This window comes from Balaenoptera musculus, chromosome 4 (genome assembly GCF_009873245.2).
Source record: "Balaenoptera musculus isolate JJ_BM4_2016_0621 chromosome 4, mBalMus1.pri.v3, whole genome shotgun sequence".
Taxonomy (NCBI): domain Eukaryota; kingdom Metazoa; phylum Chordata; class Mammalia; order Artiodactyla; family Balaenopteridae; genus Balaenoptera; species Balaenoptera musculus.
The window spans coordinates 43,822,767-43,842,567 of NC_045788.1; the positions used below are offsets into that span (position 1 = coordinate 43,822,767).

General features: G+C 30.7%; 1 protein-coding gene across 1 annotated transcript in view; it reads right to left on the reverse strand.

Moving 5' to 3' along the window:
• The window catches only part of SI (sucrase-isomaltase), a 98,121-nt gene that overhangs the window by 30,180 nt on the left and 48,140 nt on the right, over positions 1-19,801 (reverse strand). The window contains exons 21-32 of the mRNA XM_036850835.1: positions 19,700-19,788; positions 16,883-16,932; positions 15,746-15,916; positions 13,854-14,009; positions 8,891-9,097; positions 7,410-7,564; positions 5,832-6,000; positions 4,092-4,188; positions 3,889-4,001; positions 3,676-3,801; positions 2,050-2,178; positions 867-977 (exon numbers count right to left, since the gene is read on the reverse strand). Coding sequence (XP_036706730.1) covers positions 867-977; positions 2,050-2,178; positions 3,676-3,801; positions 3,889-4,001; positions 4,092-4,188; positions 5,832-6,000; positions 7,410-7,564; positions 8,891-9,097; positions 13,854-14,009; positions 15,746-15,916; positions 16,883-16,932; positions 19,700-19,788 — 1,573 coding nt within the window. The remainder of the gene's footprint in view (positions 1-866; positions 978-2,049; positions 2,179-3,675; positions 3,802-3,888; positions 4,002-4,091; positions 4,189-5,831; positions 6,001-7,409; positions 7,565-8,890; positions 9,098-13,853; positions 14,010-15,745; positions 15,917-16,882; positions 16,933-19,699; positions 19,789-19,801) is intronic.

Below are 19,801 nucleotides of genomic sequence, written 5' to 3' on the forward strand. Positions count from 1 at the left end.
CATTATGATTTTTCACTGTTTATCACATAATTTTTTTCTATTTTACTTTTACCTTTTTATTTTGAAATATTTTTAGACTTATAGAAACATCACAAATGTTATACCTAGTGTTTTTCTATATACTTCACTGTGCTTCCCCTAATGTTAACATATTTATAACCACTGTATAATTATCAAAACCAAGAAATTAACATTAGTAGAATATTATTAACTAATCTACAGTCCATGTTCGAATTTCAGCACTTTTATCACTAACATTCTATTTTTGGTCCAAGATCCAAAAAGGCTCCCATATTTCATTTAATTACATCTCCCATTATGGGATTTTTTTCATTCTAGTTATAACTAGTGGATTTTTTCTTTACTCTTTATATGTAAGCCAAATCAGGATGCTTTCTATAATGTGTTAATATACACAGGTCAGGATATTATTACTTAAATGAAATACAATGAATTATATTCCCTGTTCAAGTCAGGAATACTATAAGTATAGCTTTTACAAACATTGTTTCTTTTATCAATGAGATGTTTTTAAGAGAAGTACAAACATTTAAATGACCCATGTAGTATAGAATAGCGAATAACCATATTATTAATGTCAGTTTTATAATAAAATACAATAGGTACCAAGAAATACAATAAAAGACAATTTAAAGATGAAACAAATAGTATTTGGACATAGGACATATAAATTCTTTCTTTGTTTCTAATAATTTGGATTGAACTCAAAGAGTATTATTTTATTTATTACCTATTAAGTCATTACATCTCTCCCTCTGAATATGTTTTTAACTGTGGCTTAATTAAAAATAAACTTTCAAATAGCATTTTTATACTTATTTTCTTTCAAGATATCAATTCGGTACCTTTGCCCAACAAATATCATTGGTGTTAGGCCATTTGATAAAGACATCTTTCTCTTGTCCTCTTTCAAAGGCAGGGTAAGGCTTTGTTTCATTTCCTGAAATTGCTGGATCCTAAAATTAAAATGAAATACAATCCAGGTAACCATGGTATAAAAGTATAGCCACTTGAGTAGCTGTTATAAAATGTTACAATTTTCCATTATTAGATTATCATTATATTGTATTCTCACATGGACTGACAAAGGGACTGATGGCATAAACTTTTTTGTTCTAGTTAGATTGTCTTCCAAATTCCCTAGAAGGAAAATTTAAGAACTTTTGAAAATATATTAGCTATGATTTCAAGCAAGATTACAGGTGTTTTTTGCTTTGTTTTTATTTCTCCATGGGATTTCTGGCTACCTACCTTGCTTTCTATAAGATATTGATGAAATATTCTTCCCACTGAATCACTAACATTTTTTTATAAATTTATTTATTTATTTATTTTTGGCTGCGTTGGGTCTTCATTGCTGCGCGCAGGCTTTCCCTACTTGTGGCAAGCGGGAGCTTCTCTTGTTGAGGAGCACAGGCTCTAGGCACACGGGCTTCAGTAGTTGTGGCACATATGCTCAGTGTAGTTGTGGCTCGCCGGCTCTAGAGCACAGGCTCAGTAGTTGTGGTGCACAGGCTTAGTTGCTCCGTGGCATGTGGGGTCTCCCCGGACCAGGGCTCAAACCCATGTCCCCTTCATTGACAGGTGGATTCTTAACCACTGTGCCACCAGGGAAGCCCCTGAATCACTAACTTGAAGGAAAATTTTTAAACATGACAAGCATAAGAAGCAGTCCCAGAGAATAAGTTGAGAATTCTATAGGAATAGAAAATTCATCATCATTTTGTGATAGTGTCTGTAAATTGAGACCAGTCTGTAGCTTGGGTGATTACTAGAAAACAACCTGCCTTTGATTCCCAGCTTTATTTAGTCTTAAATCTCTAAGGATACACCTAAGAATGAAGGTAGCCTGTGGCAGCCATGTAAATGAAATGAAGTGTTAAAGGAAGAAAGATTTAGATTTGGGAGTACAATCCAAAATTATATACTTCATATTTTGAAACACCTTTTCCTTCCTCATTCAGGAGAGAAATCTTAACAAAACTAAGATAAAAAGGCTCAGATAGAATATAAAATATAAACACTGACCAGGACAATAATGTATCTCATCCCCTCACTTCTTATTTTGTCAACAAACTGAGGAAGGTCACGGAATTCTTCATCAATCGTAAAGTCTAGTTGCCTTTCCATGTAATCAATGTCTGTGTATTGAACATCCTGAAAGATATGAGAATTTTAGTGGGGTAAGATTCAATAGAGTGAGTTTGTCACATTCTATTATACTTATGAAAGTAATAGCAATATGAAAGTTTCAATTCCTAAGAGAATTAATCAAGTAATGTAATGTTCAAGAAATAAAAGTAGCATGTATAGATGCAAAATATTCTAAGAGCAAGTTCGTGTAAGTGCTCTGTTTTGTTAACAGTTCATTAAATAGTAATTTTGATTTAGAAGTACAAAGTCTCTCAAATCATTATTTTTTGTTATATAATTTCCAAAGGAAATAGGAAGACACAGGAGTAAAGGACTTATGAGGTTATGAAATTATATTAAATGGCAATTTGGAATTTTGTACGATATATAGAAATAGGTATTGCTCTATTTCTGGAAACACAAAGCAAATATGGGATAATTTCAAATAATTCTAATATTGCCAAAGGGGAAGAAAGAATTATTAGTAAATCCATCAATAATTATAAAATTATTCTTTTATTATCCACCAAAGTCATTTTTGAAATAACAGCCCAAGCTTAAATAAGCAAAATATTGTTTACAAGTAGGTATTTACAACTATATTTAAACTAATAAATACTTTATGAAATCTTTAATTTAGGCCTAAATAACATTTAAAAAATTATTTTCTGTTAATAGACAATTTCTTCTTCTAGGTGCTATAAAAATATGGCTAGAATAGTAGACCTAATAATGAAAAAATCTCCTTTTTAAAACACTTTTTTCACTTGCATATTGCTACATCATCAACCTAAACAATTAATTTCCCTATAATGATGTATTCAGGAACCATATATTGGATTCTACTATATGTACTGATGTCTTATAAATGAGGTCCTTCTTACTCTTCTTAGAATGAGTTCTTATATACAAAGCGTTCTAGATTTCAATGTTTAAGTGTTACCAGGAGGATCCCTGAGATTCCTTAATCTTGCTAAAAAATAAAAATCACAAGAAGTGATTATTTCTGGATACTTAAGAATATTTAGTTTCCCAAACACTGAGGGAAGAAGATATTCTGCAAGCCAACTAATTCTGTATTCTAATTTGACAACTATTGTCTATTCCATGGCAAAAATCATTGTTTCACCTCGAATTCTTTTTCTGTAATTTGTCACATTAGTTGATGAAATAGGTTCCTATGGACACTTACTCTCATTTAATGAGAAGAGAAGAAATGTGTTTGACTACCTATGAGACCCAAAGCTTCTGAGAGAAAAGCAAGTGCACAGTGACTTGTTTAGTACAACTCACAGTCATGGAACAGGTGAGAAAGAAGGAAAAGGAATGGTATTATCCCTTTACTTTATCTATCTGATAAAGACTACTAATAAAATCTCATATCCAATTCATTTGGTGCTACTAACAAGCACTGATTTTTGCCAAATGCTTAAAATAATTTTAAAGTATGTGTGTTTAATTATTTCATTCTGCTTTTATAGATGACATATTTAACACCGTTTTAAAAATTGATATACATACATAGGGGATCTGAGCAGCCAGCATGTCATTATATACTTCTTCAACTTGTGAAGTGTTTCTGTACCCATAAAGACATAACTGGAATCCCAAAGCCCAATAAGGTGGCATGACTGGTTGGCCAATTACCTTTGAAAAAAAAAAATTATTTGTGAACAAAGAGAAATAGTTTATATTATAAAAAAACTTTATTTTTTTAAAAATGTGCAATCATACTCTATGGTATTGCTTTGTTGTGACTTCTGGAGATGGGCCCAAAAACATATAAAAGTCCAAGATTCCTCCAATTATGCGATATGTTAGAGCAGGAGTTGGTTGAAATGTAACATCTGGAAGTCCAAAATATGATTACATTTTTATCTATGTTATTTTATTAAAGAGTCACATAAAATATGATAAACTAAAAAAAATTGTTTTACCCATTGCATTGCTGTTAAGTAAGAGAACTCCATGAGCATGGCTCTCATCTTCCAGAGCCATGTAATAGGGATGAAATCCATAGGAATTAAGTTTATACTAAAATTAAAAAAAAAAAAACAATATATATTTAAATAATAATAGAATGTGAATTTTGTAAATGTAATATTTAAATTCACTCTACGATTGAAACTAGGAATTTAAATGTTCCTTCATAGCACACATAAACTGTGATTGAATTAAACACATTTTTTTAGAAAATAATTTATTTATTATTTGAAGCATTACTGCATTAGAGAATGCGAATGAATATACAAATGTGTAACACTCACAAATACTGCCACATTAACTTATGTAAAAAACCATTGGTTTTAGAATAGTTGGGTTTCTTTTCACAGGTTATGTGCCTTAATTTATTTATAAATTTGTACTTCTTTTTTAATAATAGAATGTTCTATAAATGATTAAACTGATCAAAGTACTCAAACTCCTTAAGTACTTAATGTGATAATATTTAAGTTTATATAATATTTTGGTAATATTTTAAACAATAATATGTTGTTTATATACAAAGCATTTAATTTCATTTTCAGCTAGATCTTTTCATTTTTCACAATAGAAAATCTATAGTCAGGGTCATGAAATATCTTGTCAAGGTTACAAAACTTACAAGTTGATGATCCCTAATCAAATTGATATCATTGACACACACTGAATCCCAGTAACTGATTAGCATGTGAAAGAAAATTTATATATTGAGAATCAAGGTTATATTAACCTAATAATGCCAATACTAATGTTGAAGTTTTTTTTTGTTTGTTTGTTTGTTTTTTGGCCCTGCTGCAGGGCATGCGGGATCTTACTCCCCCGACCAGGGACTGAACCTGTGCCCTGCAGTAGGAGCGCAGAGTCTTAACCACTGGGCTGCCAGGGAAGTCCCTGAAGGATTTTAAAGAGGTAAATTTTGGTAGAACATATTCTTTCAAGTGGAATAAATGAAAAACAGCTTTCATAAGTCTGAACTATTGTGATACAAATAAAAGTTGTATGATCACCTAACAATAAAAAGTGGTTATGACATTATACACATTTATAATCTCATACTGAATATATCCTTTAAGTTCACATCACATGTGAAAAATGGAAATGAGCTAGTATTTTTATTAAAATGTATTTTCCATTATATGTTTAGAATAATTATAGTTTATATCAATTGTGCAATGTATTAAATATTCATGAAATGTACACCATTAATAAGACAAAACATTGGGAAAAAGGATATGAGCATAAAACATTTTCTAAAGTGGTAACTTACAATATAACCTCATAAAAATGCACAACTGCAGCTTAGGGTAACAAAGGAAAAAGCATCAAATCTTTATCTAAGGAGTAGAAAAAAATTTCAAGGAGAAGCCAGTTATTTTCTAAAAGCTGAAAGTAAACATGTATTTGACAGGGGATTCTAAATCTGAATGTTCTTTCTATGCAGTTGAGAGGGTAAGGAATTGGGTCACAACCTCACTTCTCACTGTAGTCAATGATGTTATCCATTCAATCCTCTACTTTCACCTGTAATTTATGGTGACTTTTCATTTGTTTTTCAGAAAATCACTCTAGCAGCTCTTGGGATTTCTAGCCCCCTTTCATTGCTTCAATATTGAAGTACAGGCCTACAAAGAAGTGGCTGGGGTCTGAATCATGGTCTTAGTTGCCACTTGGGATAGTCAAATATTGGTACCTACACCAGGTGGTTGGTCTCTTGTGAACATTCCCCAAGTATGCCAGTTCAGATCTCGCTTAAATGCTGTGTGTTCCACTTCCCCAAAACCATATATATATTCTGATGGCAGGCGTGTAGATATTTGAATGAACTGGTTGTTAAAAGCAAATCCAGGAAGGCGAGAATCCCAACTGAAAACAAAAGAAAACAATTTTATTCCTGTATACACATACAAATAGTATCACAAATAATAATGGTAATTCTTTCTTAGGTGATATAAAAATCAATAGTATTTTTCTCTATAGGCCTTATCATACCCAGATACAAATGGAAATAGATAATTTTTCCAATATATTTTTTTGGCTAAGTTAAGGAATATCTAAAATATGTTTCATATATTCATATATTCATAATCATATTATGGCTACATGTTTGTCTTTAGAAATATATTGCTTTTTAAAATAAAAAAAATTAATATAAAGTTATAAGTAATATATGACCTAGAAGTAATATATGTCCTAGGAATTGAAAGTCCTTTATTGTCCTGTTCCCTTGAGATAATCAGTAAATTTTTACTACATATAGAATAAAAAGAAATCAATATCAAAATAAACTATAAGGTATAATGGATATTTTAATTCTAAACTCTCTCTATTACTATTCCCAATCATTTTCTTCTTCTTTTGTTTTGTATTTATAAAAACAGGTGTTTATGAAGAAATCCAGAAGAAATGTGTTACAGAGAATGTCATTTGCAAGAAGAAGATAAAAGAAGAAGAAAAGAAAGTTGGCAGGGAAAGGAAACATAAGTATTAAAAAGAATTTGAGACATATTCAAATTTTTATATTAATGATTTTGGAAAAGTATTTACTAAAGAATAATGCTTCCTGAATAACAATAAATAATGCCTCTGCATCAGGAATTTTCTACAAAATCCTTTTGCTTCTTATCCTTTGGAACAAAACTATTACCATAAAAACAAAATTTTAAAACAATATAAACATAATTTTCTTCATTATTTGTATCCATACTGACAATACCTGAACACATCGTGACAGCGTCTTGTAAAGGATAGCAGGGCAAGCTTAAATTACATAGAAGTATCTTTTAATACACTGTAGTTTGTAGAGCTTTTTACCAAATAAAGGTAATATTTTAAAATTTATATTTATTCATTAGACATAAAAACATATCTATATGTGTATATCTTAATTTCCTTTCATCAATTCCTGGCAAAGATAGTATTAACTCTATCAAATTCCAGAACCCAAAAACTCCAATTTCAATAGTTCTAATAAAATATTTACATAACACATTTCCAACTACTTATTTTGACAACACTCATCATGCTTTTCAATAGGAGTCTTGGTTTTGGTTCTCAACTTGATTAGAAGAATGGGTCTGATATTTAATAACGAAATTCATCACATCCAAAGTGTAAATAAAATTTTACACCAATTGTTAATGGTTTGCTAACTTTGGTTTTTAAATATTAAAATAAGCCAAATTATTTAATACATACACCTAAAACCACTTTTGGTGTGATGACATGCTAGCACAGTGAAAATATCCTTCATATCAAATAATTGAATCACTTACATAACTCTTCCTGTGCTTCTCCTTCGAATCTGGATGCCAAAAGGATTTTCCTTGATTTCAACATCATAAAGTCTATTTTCATAAGTACTTGTCGGTGTAGCTGGAATGTTTAATGGTACTGGAACTTCATATCTCTTATTTTGGGGGTCATAAATCTATTACAGAGAAATAATGAAAACAGATATGTTTTGTTCTTATTGCCAACATATTAGGTACACATTATTAAATAATTTAAATAATGGTTCAAACAAGAATATTTAGAATTCTTATCATAATTCCTAATTTTGTATCCATGGCCCATATATCTATATAGAATTCCATACACATACATAGATGTGTAATGGACTCAGATTATGTACTGTATTTTACCTGTTTTAATGTTTTATAATTCATTTTTCCATACAATGAGAAATCTTCAAAAAGAGAACTTTAAAGCTAAATATTCACTTATATGCATACACAAAATTATTTATCACCTGATGGTTAGACAAAGTTGTTTCAATAGTTTTGCTTTATGTATGATCTTACAATGAATATTAATGCTAATTTATCTTCATTCATGTCTTTATTTCCTCAGTACATTACTTATGTGATAGTATTAGGTCAGAGTATTCTAACATTTGTAGGATCCTTGATAAACTATTGGTAAACTGTTTTCCAGAATTAGTGTGCTAATTAATATTCTCACTAAAATGTGTACTCTAATACTATTATATGTTAAACTAAAAAGCATTTATTTCTCAAACTGTCATTTATTTCCTTGCTGATGAGGATAAACCATTTTCTACATGATTATTCAACATTAAGCTTCCCCATTCTTTGTATTTGCCTTTAGTTCCTTTTATTTTTAATGAGTATAAGTACTTTAATATTTTATTCCAAATTTTATTTCTTCTTCTGTTAAATGTCTGCTTGTGAGGTCAATATTTTTCTTGATTGTATGAGTTGAAATTGCTTTCCATTTGTCATATATGAGTCAGTACTATTTCTAATAGTTTTCTTAATGGATTCACTTGGAGCTGTTAAGTAAAAAATAATTGCTAAGTGTAACTATTGAAAGAAATTATCTCTTTTGTATTTCTTATTGCATTGGCCAGAAAATTCAGATCACTGTTTAAAAAGAAATAATGGAAACAGTAAGCATCCTATTGTGTTTATTTTTTTCCGTTTTGTTTATTTTAATGGAACAACCAACATAGTCCAATTCTAAGCGATTTATCAGTTTATCAAGAATTTAAATAATTAAAAAATCACCACTATATGTTTAATTATTCACAAAGTTAGCAAAAACAAAAACATTTATTTATTGTTCATCTAGCTATGAGCTCTGTAGGAAAAAAAAAGCTTTACTTTATAGAATCAAAATGTCATCAACCCAATTAATAATCCTTAGTATTACATGAAAAATTCAAGCACCAAATCTATTTAAAATCTGTCTTGAGAGATGAATCATGCATTGAGATAGTTTATATTAAACATACCTTAAACTGCAGCATATCATCTTTATGATATTTCACCTCCACATGAAGAGTTGGGATGGGATCAGAAGGTAGCTTTATTCGAGCTTTTACAGTATTCAGCTGGAGGTCAGCTGTTATACCCACTGGTGAGTAATGAGTTGACTGGACTAAGTAAGAGTTGTCTTCTTTAGGAAAGTAACACTCAGGTGCTTTGGACCCTAAAGGAGCCTAAAAACAAGACAAGTTCATTGTCAGAAATTGTAAGCATTGTAATATTAAAAAAAAAATAAGGTAGACATGTTAATCACATGTTGTATGATTTACAAATGTTATTGTTTAATACTAAAATGAAATTGCAGTCATAGCACAAAATATCTATTAGGCAACATGACACACCATGTACTAAAATGTTTAGAATATTTATATTTTGACTCTATAGACAGGTAGAGCAGAACAACCAAATGTCATAGTTTTTCAATTCAGAATATAGATGATTGTGTTGTCTCTGAAAATAATTAAGTATATTACTCATAACTTTTGATCCCAAGCTTGTTTTTACACTTCATATTGATTACTGCCTTTTTTCTGTGTAAAATGACTCTACAATAACCCTCAGAGTGGCATGAATTTAAAGTTCTTTTCTTTTACTTATAATCAAAGTATATTATTCCTTATTTCATGACTGGTCTTTCTATTGGTTAATTACATCCTGACCAGTATTATAACAGGAATTGTGGCCAAAGATCAGGGTTAATTGGTTTGTATAGGGGTGGAAGCTAAGATTTCAGAAAAAGAATGAAACACTATGGCATTGATGGCCAGTTGCATTACCACAATCCATTCTCCCATCTTTCTTATTAAATTAATATATTGTTGGAAGAAGCAATGTGCCCATCTATATTTCCCAGTCTCTTTTGAGGGAGTTGTATGTGACCCCCCCCCCCAAATCTCCTTAAAAGAAAAGGATATAAGCTGATTAAATTAGGATATCCTTTGCTCTTCCACCTTCCAGTCCTGAAATGCATATGTAATTGTATAATAAAACTTTGTGGATGAAAGACAAATGATAAATAGGGGACACTGACAACATTTAGATACCAGAATATTAGGCCTGGGATTTTTTCTGTAATAGAAAAATAAATCCTGTCTTGTTTAACCCAATCAGATTTTAGGTCTCTGATACTTTCAGCTTCAAGCAATCCTTAACTGATAGGAATACTTCAGTACTCATTCCAAAGGCATGGAATCGAGTGCCAATGGAACCAGGAAAATGATCGACTTAGAAAACAACTTTAGAAAGTCTGTATATGTCCGCTTCATAGCTATCTTTCTGCCCAGTATCACTTTCTCTTTATCATTTTATGTGTTCTCATTTATCTGTTTTGGTAGTTTATCAGCATTGTTATTTTTTGTAGTTAGGATGAAAATAATCTTGTGATTTAATTTATGGAAACTGTGTAAATCCCATCTAAACCACCCCTTTTCATATAATCTCAATCCCTATGTCCCTCACTTGCTTTCTTATACTCAGTTGCAAAACAACAATGCTGGGAAAAAAAACCTATCCTCTACATTCTCAGCACCTACAATTGTGTGGCTGAATGGCTTGAAAAATGCACACAATCATGTAGACTGCTCTCCCTTTATATAATCATGAAAGTTAGAGTGGGTCCAAAAGATGCAATCATACTATATTTGCCTAGTTCACTCACTATCACACTGCCCTGAAAAACATTTTCCTTTTTTCTCCAGTCACAAAAAACCCTCCCCATTCTCATCATCTCCTAATGATTTTCGTTAGTATTTTAGTATGGAAAGGAAAGCAATTGGGAGAAAAATCAGAACGAAACACCACAACTATCCACCCACCTCTTTACCTTCTGTTACAAAATATGTATGGTCTACGCTTCTATCTAAGGTGAACCATTTCATTCGTGCACCCAATCCCACGCCTCCTTGCCAACGAAGACATTTCTCCTGCAATTCTCAATTCTCTGTCCTGCATCACTAATATTCCACTTATTATAGGTTATTCTCAATGGTATAAACCAATTTGATTTCTCCCATCTTAAAAGAAACTGTCACCTCACTCATTTCTCCAAGTTCTTATTTTACTGATTTATAAGTATAATTTGCACAGTTGATAATTTTCTGTCTTGAAACGCCTTGTTCACTTGGCTGACAGGAAGCAACATTTTCTTTGTTTTCAACCTAATTCTTTTACAATTCGCTCTCAGTCTCTTTTCTGGTTCCTTATCATTTCCCTGAGTCTAAATGTTGGATGATTCAGGGTTTAGTTTTTGACCTTTTCCCTTTTCTATTCAAGCTCATTCCTTTGATGATGTCCTCTCATCACATGGTTTTAAACACTGTATATATGCTGACTCTAAATTTTAGATCTTACCAATGATATAAAATTTTCAATTTCATTAGTTTACATCTCACAATTGGAAAACTGCACTTGGATTTGTATTGAGTACCTCAACCTTAATTTGTCTAAATCTTAACTCTTCCCCTCCATGTTCATTTCCGCACAGTTTTGTCAATCTTTGTTACTATCAACTTTCTTTTTTCCAGCTGTTTAAACCAAAAACTTGAAGTCATTTTTACTCTTCTCTCATATTCTATATCCAATCAAGGAACAACCCTTTTTGGCTTTATCTTAAAAATATGCAGAAAAGTCAAACACTTATTACTAATTCTACCATTACCACTGTGGCTCAATCTACCAATATTTTATTTTGATTACTGTAACAGCCTCTTTCCTGGTCTCCCTGCCTTATTCTTCTACCAGTCTGTTCTCAACACAGAAGCCATTATGGTCCTATTAAGATGGAAATTTAATCTTCTCATTCATCTTTTCAAAACTCTCCAGAAGTATTCTATCTCAGAGTAAAAATCGTAATCCTAAAAATGGTCTAAGTAATTGATCTACATTATTTGTTCCCATAAGTCTATAATTTCATCTTCTGCTGTTCTTCCGTTCACTCATTCTGTTTCAGACATGATGGCCTCCTTGCTGTTTGTGGACTATACCAGGTACATTCTTACTTCAGATGTACTTCAGGTTGATGTATTTTCTTTCTGGAATATTATTCCTTCCTTTCTTTCTTTCAACACTTTTAACAAATGCCACCTTCTCAAAGAAACCTTCTGTGTACAATCATTAAAGTAACACCACTGTCATTCTCCACTCCCCCTTCTCCTTTTCTGCTTTATTGTTCTCCATAATACTTATCTAACATAAAACATAATTTTTTAGGTTATCTGTTTGTTTTCCCACACTAGAATATAAACTCTATCAGGGAAGAGGGTTTTGTTAATTTTGTTCATCTAGAACAGTGCCTAGAACATAGTAGTTCTCAAGTATTTGTTAAATGAATCAATGAATAAACAGGATGGTCTAAAGAAACATACATTTTCTAAATCATCATATTTAATGGACTTCTAATGTTAAAGCTTCACTTGTTTGACTTAACAATCTATAAAGTGTTGAATATTAATAGTAATAGTAATGGGAAAAATAAAGTTTTCACATTTTCTTATTAGAAGTTATTGGCGCTTTAGTACCCATCATTTATATTCATTTTTTAAACTTTTATATTGGAGTATAGTTGATTAACAAGGTTGTGTTAGTTTCAGGTGATAATGAGAGTAAGTGACCACGCACTGAATGCAATGGAGAATGGGTATGGATTTGAATGAAGAGCTGCAATTTAAAAAGAAGATTTTGGAAGCATATTGGAAAGATACTTCAGTATTTGGCTTTTATTGATTTCATTATCTTTTCTCCTCCTCACTTCTTTTCTTCAATTCTTCCATAAACTTTCCTAATAGTAAAGATTATGCTACTTTATCAAGCAATGGAGAGGAATGAGGGCCATTTCTCTGGTGGCAGAGATTCTATATATTCCCTTATATAAGTGCAAACATTTCTGGGAAGTTGCTGGCAGATGTGTCTAGACTCTTCTCAGTGTTATAACACATGCATTTAATTTATTGATTATATGAAATAATTTCTTTTTTTGCTGACAAAACCCAATGATGTAACCAAAAGTTCAGAATTTAAAAAATAAAACGAGTGTAACAAGAGGGGACTCTTCCCATATCCCTTTCTGTAAAAAAGTCTACTATCAATGACCATCATTGTTGTTGAAAGTTTTTTTTTTTTAAATTAATTTATTTTATTTATTTTTTTTGGCTGCATTGGATCTTTGTTGCTGTGAGTGGGCTTTCTCTAGTTGCGGCGAGTGGGGGCTACTCTTCCTTGTGGTGTGCAGGCTTCTCATTGTGGTGGCCTCTCCCGTTGCAGAGCACAGGATCTAGGTGCACAGGCCCCAGTAGTTGTGGCACGCAGGCTCAGTAGTTGTGGCTCGCGGGCTCTGGAGCGCAGGATAAGCAGTTGTGGCACACAGGCCTAGCTACTCCACGGCATGTGGGATCTTCCCGGGCCAGAGCTTGAACCCATGTGCCCTGCATTGGCAGGCGGATTCCTAACCACTGCACCACCAGGGAAGCCCTGTTCTTGAAAGTTTGACCAAAATTACTGGCAGAAATTGTCACCTCTTAGTGGAACAGATACAGCCCATCAATCAATTTCAGAAATTTTAATAACTTGAGACAATGCTTTTGAAAGACTACTCCCTACTGGCATAACACCTTGCTCAATTAAGCTAGTCAGCCACAACTAACATCTAACAGAGTGCAACAAATAGAGTTCTAGTTTATTAAATAAAGTAACACTATCCAAAATGCCTGGAAAGCAACTTACACATCCATTTAGTCTGGCATTTACTAAGTTATGTCTTTGGAGAATTAATTAAGATAAAGATAAATTATCTATTAGAAGTCCTAATTTCAAATTCCAAATGCTTCTCTAGCTGAATTTAGTTTATATGCTGTAGAATTAAAATTATAATATGTACGGTTTACTTTGAAACATTTATGTGAAAGCCATATCATGAATAATTAAAATTCTTATTACCGTTTCCCATAAGCAGCCACGTTCTTCGCAGCGTTGTTTAGTTGCAATGTCTGAATCTGGATAACAAGTAAACTTTTCAGCTTCCAAGAAAGTTTGATCCCATTGAACAGTAAAGTTTCTTCCAAGGTTAAACATGAGATTGTAAATTAGTAGATTCTTTGAAGAGAAAGAAAACATTACAATATTTCTGACCACTGAACAATTTTAAAATACTTAACATTTTTAAAATGCAGCAACCCCACAGCAATTCTTCAAATCAAATCATTAATAATTTTAATATAATACTAAAAGAAAGAATAGAAAAGAGAAAACATGGCATGCCACTGAAATAGCTAGAATCTCAAGACAGTTCTCAAAACTATGAGAAATTATAGAATACTGATGAAAAACATTATCTTTAAATCCAGATGTGTTCAATTCTCAGCTCTGATACTTAATACTCATGAATCTGGGGAAATTATCTACCCTGTTTTATCCTCAATTTCCTCCCCCTATAAAATGGGGATAATGAATAAATAATATGTGAAATTTAAAACACCTAGCATAATGCTTGGGGCATACCAGGTATGACATAAATATTAGAAAAAGGGAAGAAAATGTTGACTACTTTGATTGATTTGGAGGCTCCCAGAGTCAGAGGAGGGGAATATTATTTATTTATTTTCCTAATTTTATCCACTGCTTACAATATTTGAGGGACAAGTTAGAGAGGAGATAACATGGTATTATGCAAAAAGAAAAAAAAGTGAAAGGATAGTGTCCAAGCACAAGAGAATTAGAAAGATGTATCTACAAGTGTCTTTGTAAATCTTTACATTAGCATAAAAATAGAAACAGATATAAACTGGGATTGTAAAAACATATAATAAAACAATTTTGTATTATGCCCACTTGATAATCCTTGTTAGCGGCATAAAGTTCTCAATAAGCTTGTATTATTTAAATTTACATTGATTAGTTCTTATAGTCCTAGGAATATACACATTATAGTGTATTTACTAATAAAAAATAATTAACCAATACATATTTTTATGGAAATTCCTAAGTGAAAAACTCGGGGCCAGAGGACTTAGAAGCTAGACAAAAATACTCTAAGAAAATGTCCTACATCTCAATTTAGAATTTATGCTAACATTACTAATATTTAGGAATATAGGAATGGTAGAAAAGTAAATGCCAATAAAAATCACTTTCATGTTTTAAATTATTTTTGTCTAACATTTTAAATAATTAATTTTTTACCTGAAGCAACATTATGATTAAATATGACATTTTACATATGAGGAAGCTGAGATAATGAGAGATTAATCTATTGTGTTTAAATGCACAGACTGCAGGGCTGGAATTTGAGCCCAATTCTGTTACTCCTTTTCCCTCTCTAGTACACTTGTTAAACGAGGCAAGAACGAGGATAAGAAAGGGACTACTAGAAGGAGAGACTGTAAACAAAAATTTGAAAGAGAAGTACAAGATATATTGAGGACAAAGGGAGTTCATGAAAGGAGAAGAAGTAGAGAGAATTGAAGAAATGGATTCAATCATTATCTTAAGAAGTCTTAAATGAGAAGGTAAAACTTTTAGATTCTTTATTGTATGCAGTAGGTAAGAGTTCAGGGTAGGAGAATGGTATAAAAAAAAATATTAGAAAGGCATACATAAGTGATATCCAAGATAAAATTAAATAGAGAGGGAGAAGTAGTATCAATTCACCTTAAGGTTGATATCTCAACATAAATTGAGATAACCTAAAATGGAATATTGCCAACAAAAGGAAAAGAAAAGAAAGATATGTAATGAAGAAAAAAAAAATCACAAAACCAAGAGCCTGAATGGTTATATAATGTTAAATATGAGAGTATGTGACAACTAAAATATTTTAAGATTGAATTTACCTGGTTGGAAGTATCATAAGTGAAATTGTAGTGAGCTCTCATTGGTTGATTATCTTCCATCACTGAAACTGCTGTAACAGTGTCTATCAACCCAAGGATTTTTATAGTCTCAAATGCTAAAGTGGTTCCTTCCTGGTATGACGAATGTGTGCATATAATATCTAATTTGTTCTGAAAAAAGTATATAATATTATATATCAAGTAGAAGGTTATTGGATACAAATCAGAAATAACAAGTGTATTTATATTGATTAAATCTTATAGTTCTAAAAATATATAAACTATAGTGTATTTACTAAATAAAAATAATTAACCAATACATATTTTTATGAAAATTGTTAAGTGAAAAACTCTAGACAAGAGAGCTTAGGAATTAGCCAAAATTCTAAGAAAATGTTCTACATCTCACATAATTTAGAGTTTATTTATGCTGATAATACTAATAATTTAGTATTATTTAGTATTAAATTATAGCATTATTTGGTATTTAATAATATAGTATAATAAGAAAAGAACCAATCATCTGTCCCTCCATTTCCAACAGCTCTTCACATCAAAGTACCCTATATAAATATACTTATTAGTAACTCTTTAAAATTGTTTTTTATACATGCTGTAAAATTATTTTCATAGATAAATTATGCATGATGCAAATCATGTATATTCCTTCTCATTCTCTTCATTGGTGAAGAATAAATTATCTTTGGCAAAAAAGAATATATGAAGAAATCTAACTTCTACAAAAAGCATTGCTACTAATTATTCAAAATTTAATCTTGTGCATAGCTTTTTCATTTTCACCCCAAATCCATGACAGTCACTGCTGTGATTGGTATATTAAAACATTTTCAAATATGTTGGGATTATTTTCCCAGGACATATTGCTTAAACCAGACATAGTGCTACAAGAAGTCTGAAGATTTCTGTGCATCAATTTCATCAACAGAAACTCATCTATTACATTGAAATATGAAAATTCAAGGTAATTCATATATAATTTAATAATTTAAATTGAATAATTTAATTTGTTTCTTTCCACTGATTTCTGTAGAGAAATGTAACATCATTCCAAGAAAAGGCACAATTTAGACATTAACAAGGTATTATATTTAGGTATGTGTTCAAGGAGATGCTTACATTAGAAACTGAAAATGTATATAAAATGTAGTTGCCATTTTGGATGGTATCTGAAATGGGGAAAAAAAAGTTATCAGATCAAAATGTAATGTTAAATTCTGTTTTATTTTTACAGTTAGACAACATAGGGAATTTTTAAAAAATAGATATTATTTATTAATGAAGCAAATTAAACAGATTATTATCTTAAATTAAGGTTCTTAATTATCTTTAAATGCAACTATTTTGGTAGTTTATTTTCCCAGGAAGTAAAGGTAATGAATGCATCTTTGCCCAGTTTGATTTTTCAAAGACTGCTAAAATAGTTCTGGAAATTCAGAGAGCACAAAACTTGTAGTAAAATATATATAATTATAACTATTTTTTTGAATGATATTTTATCTCTTTTTAGTAAACTATGTAACATTCAGTTTATTTTGGGAAGCCATGGCACACCACAATTTCGGTTTGTATCTTTCAATATGTTTTTTCATTATTTGAAGAATGAGTGAATGCGGAGACAAAGTTTCAAATAAACTTTAATGAGAAAAATTGAAGAAAACAATTATTTTCTGCATCATATATGTAACAATGTAACATAACTTTTTATAAACATGTTTCTTTAACAGGAAACTAAAGATTATAACTAAAATAATTAGGAAGAAACAGAGTGGAAAACATAAAGGGAATACTAGGATTTATACACAATACTTTGAATAACATTAATTTACTTAAAATTTTAATCTTAGGAAATAAAAATAGAATCAGAACCCGAACTGAAGGCCGTTTTATTGTCTTGTGTTTGATTGATTATTCAGAAAATTTTGATTTTAAATTTTTAACACACTTCAGTATATAGATATCATATTAAATGACTGATTAAATCATAACTCCATATTTTTAACCATTTTATATGAAGTAAATTATCAATATAATTTTTTGCAAGTAGAAAAAAGGAATGAATTTGGAAATATTTATATAATCTGAGAAATGAGAATAACCTTAAAATCAGTTTCCACATGCTACCAATAGAGGTATTATCTCAACAACATTCTTTACCTGATGATTACAAAACAATTTACTTCTGCTGGAATCCTCTCTTATAGAATTTCTATGTAGTAAATGCTTTGAATCTATTCTCAGGGCAGAGCTCACCCTAGTGTGTTTGACTCTAAGGTATATGAGAAAGAGGGAGAAGGCTGGTGTGCTGGCGTAGAATGAGAAATGGAGAATGGTAGGGCACAATTTGTGTGTGTGTGTGTGTGTGTGTGTGTGTGTGTAAAATGTACAGGACATAGTGAATGCTCTATGTCTTGGTAAAGACTGTGGCTCTTAATTGAGTAAAATGGAGAATTGATAGAAGGTTTTGAGCAGAATTGTGATGATTTGAATCATCTTTTAAAGGGATTACTCTATCTGCTGGTTGGTAAATAGAATGTAAAAAAGGGGGATTGACAAGAGCTATTGACCTAGAGACCAGTTAGGGAGCTATTGCAGTAATTAAAATGAAAGTAGTGATGATAATGGTGGAGTTTATGAGAGAACCATGATCAAGGTGGAACCAAGAGAAATTCCTAGGTTATGACAGACAAGAGTGAACTCTAAAGTTTTTGGCATCTTGTAGAGATGAAATTACCATCAACTGACAAGGGGAAGACAATATATCTGGTGGAGCAGATATATTGTGGTAATCTACATATTCATAGGAGATAAGACTTATAAAAGAACAGAATTTTTTTCATAGATTCCATATTTTCAAAATTGTCAGAGAGCACACCAATACATAGGCTATTTCTTGGAGTTAATTTAGAGATATTTGGATGTTTCATATACATATACTATATATAAAGGCATATAGGGCATTCTTTAATATATCTGAAAAGTAGTGAGTTATAATAGAAGGTAAAATATAATTTTTTTGTATGTACATATATAAAACACATAACTAAGAGCCCTCTATTAAAAAATGAGATTAAAAAACCTTAAATTTATGAGACTAATTGTAACTGACTAAGTAAATTCAAAGAGATTAATTTTCTATGGCATAATTTAATATTAGCAAAAATGACTCTTTTTATTCCCTTGGTGCACTGAATTCTCAAATTTGGGTCCAATTAAATAAAAGACATTTAATAATTGAAATAAATTGTGACACATTTATATGGCAAAATCTTTATCTCAAATAATTTGACATTAAATAACTAAAGCTTTTTTATTGAAGTATAGTTGATTTACAATGTTTCAGGTAAAGCAAAGTGATTCAGTTATACATACATATATATATATATATATACTTTTTCAGATTCTTGTCCATTATAGTTCATTAAAAGATATTGAATATAGTTCCCTGTGCTATACATTAGGCCCTTGTTGTTTATCTATTTATATATATAGTATTGTGTATTTGTTAATCCTAAATTCCCAATTTATCCATCCCCCACTACATTAGTTAACTAAAGCCTTAATGTTCGTTTTCTTTTACAGTAATAAAACTTCAGTTTTAACCACTATAATCATATAAGATAGTTGAAAATAGGATTCAAGTTATACATCTGTGAATTTATTAACTATTTTAATTTTTATACAGTAATCTAATAAAGATATTTATATTTGTCAAAGACTTTTTATGATAAACCAAAAGGTGAAACCAAATATTGTAATTAAATATAATTTAAATACCAATGTTAAATTTCATAAAGTAACCTAAAATCTTAAGATAGATAAAAAACAGCAATTAAAAATTAAAACTTGTGACATTTTTGTGCAATTTTATATAATAAAGGCAAAACTTCCCATCATTAAAATGAACATTTAAAAGCATATCACTTTGAAACTTACCTTTAGTTTCTCCATCATCCCAGAAAAAGTCTCCTTTTGCTGTGTTATCTTCATCTAAAGCAACTATAAGTCCTAGAGGGTTATTTCGGCTGTTAAGTAAGT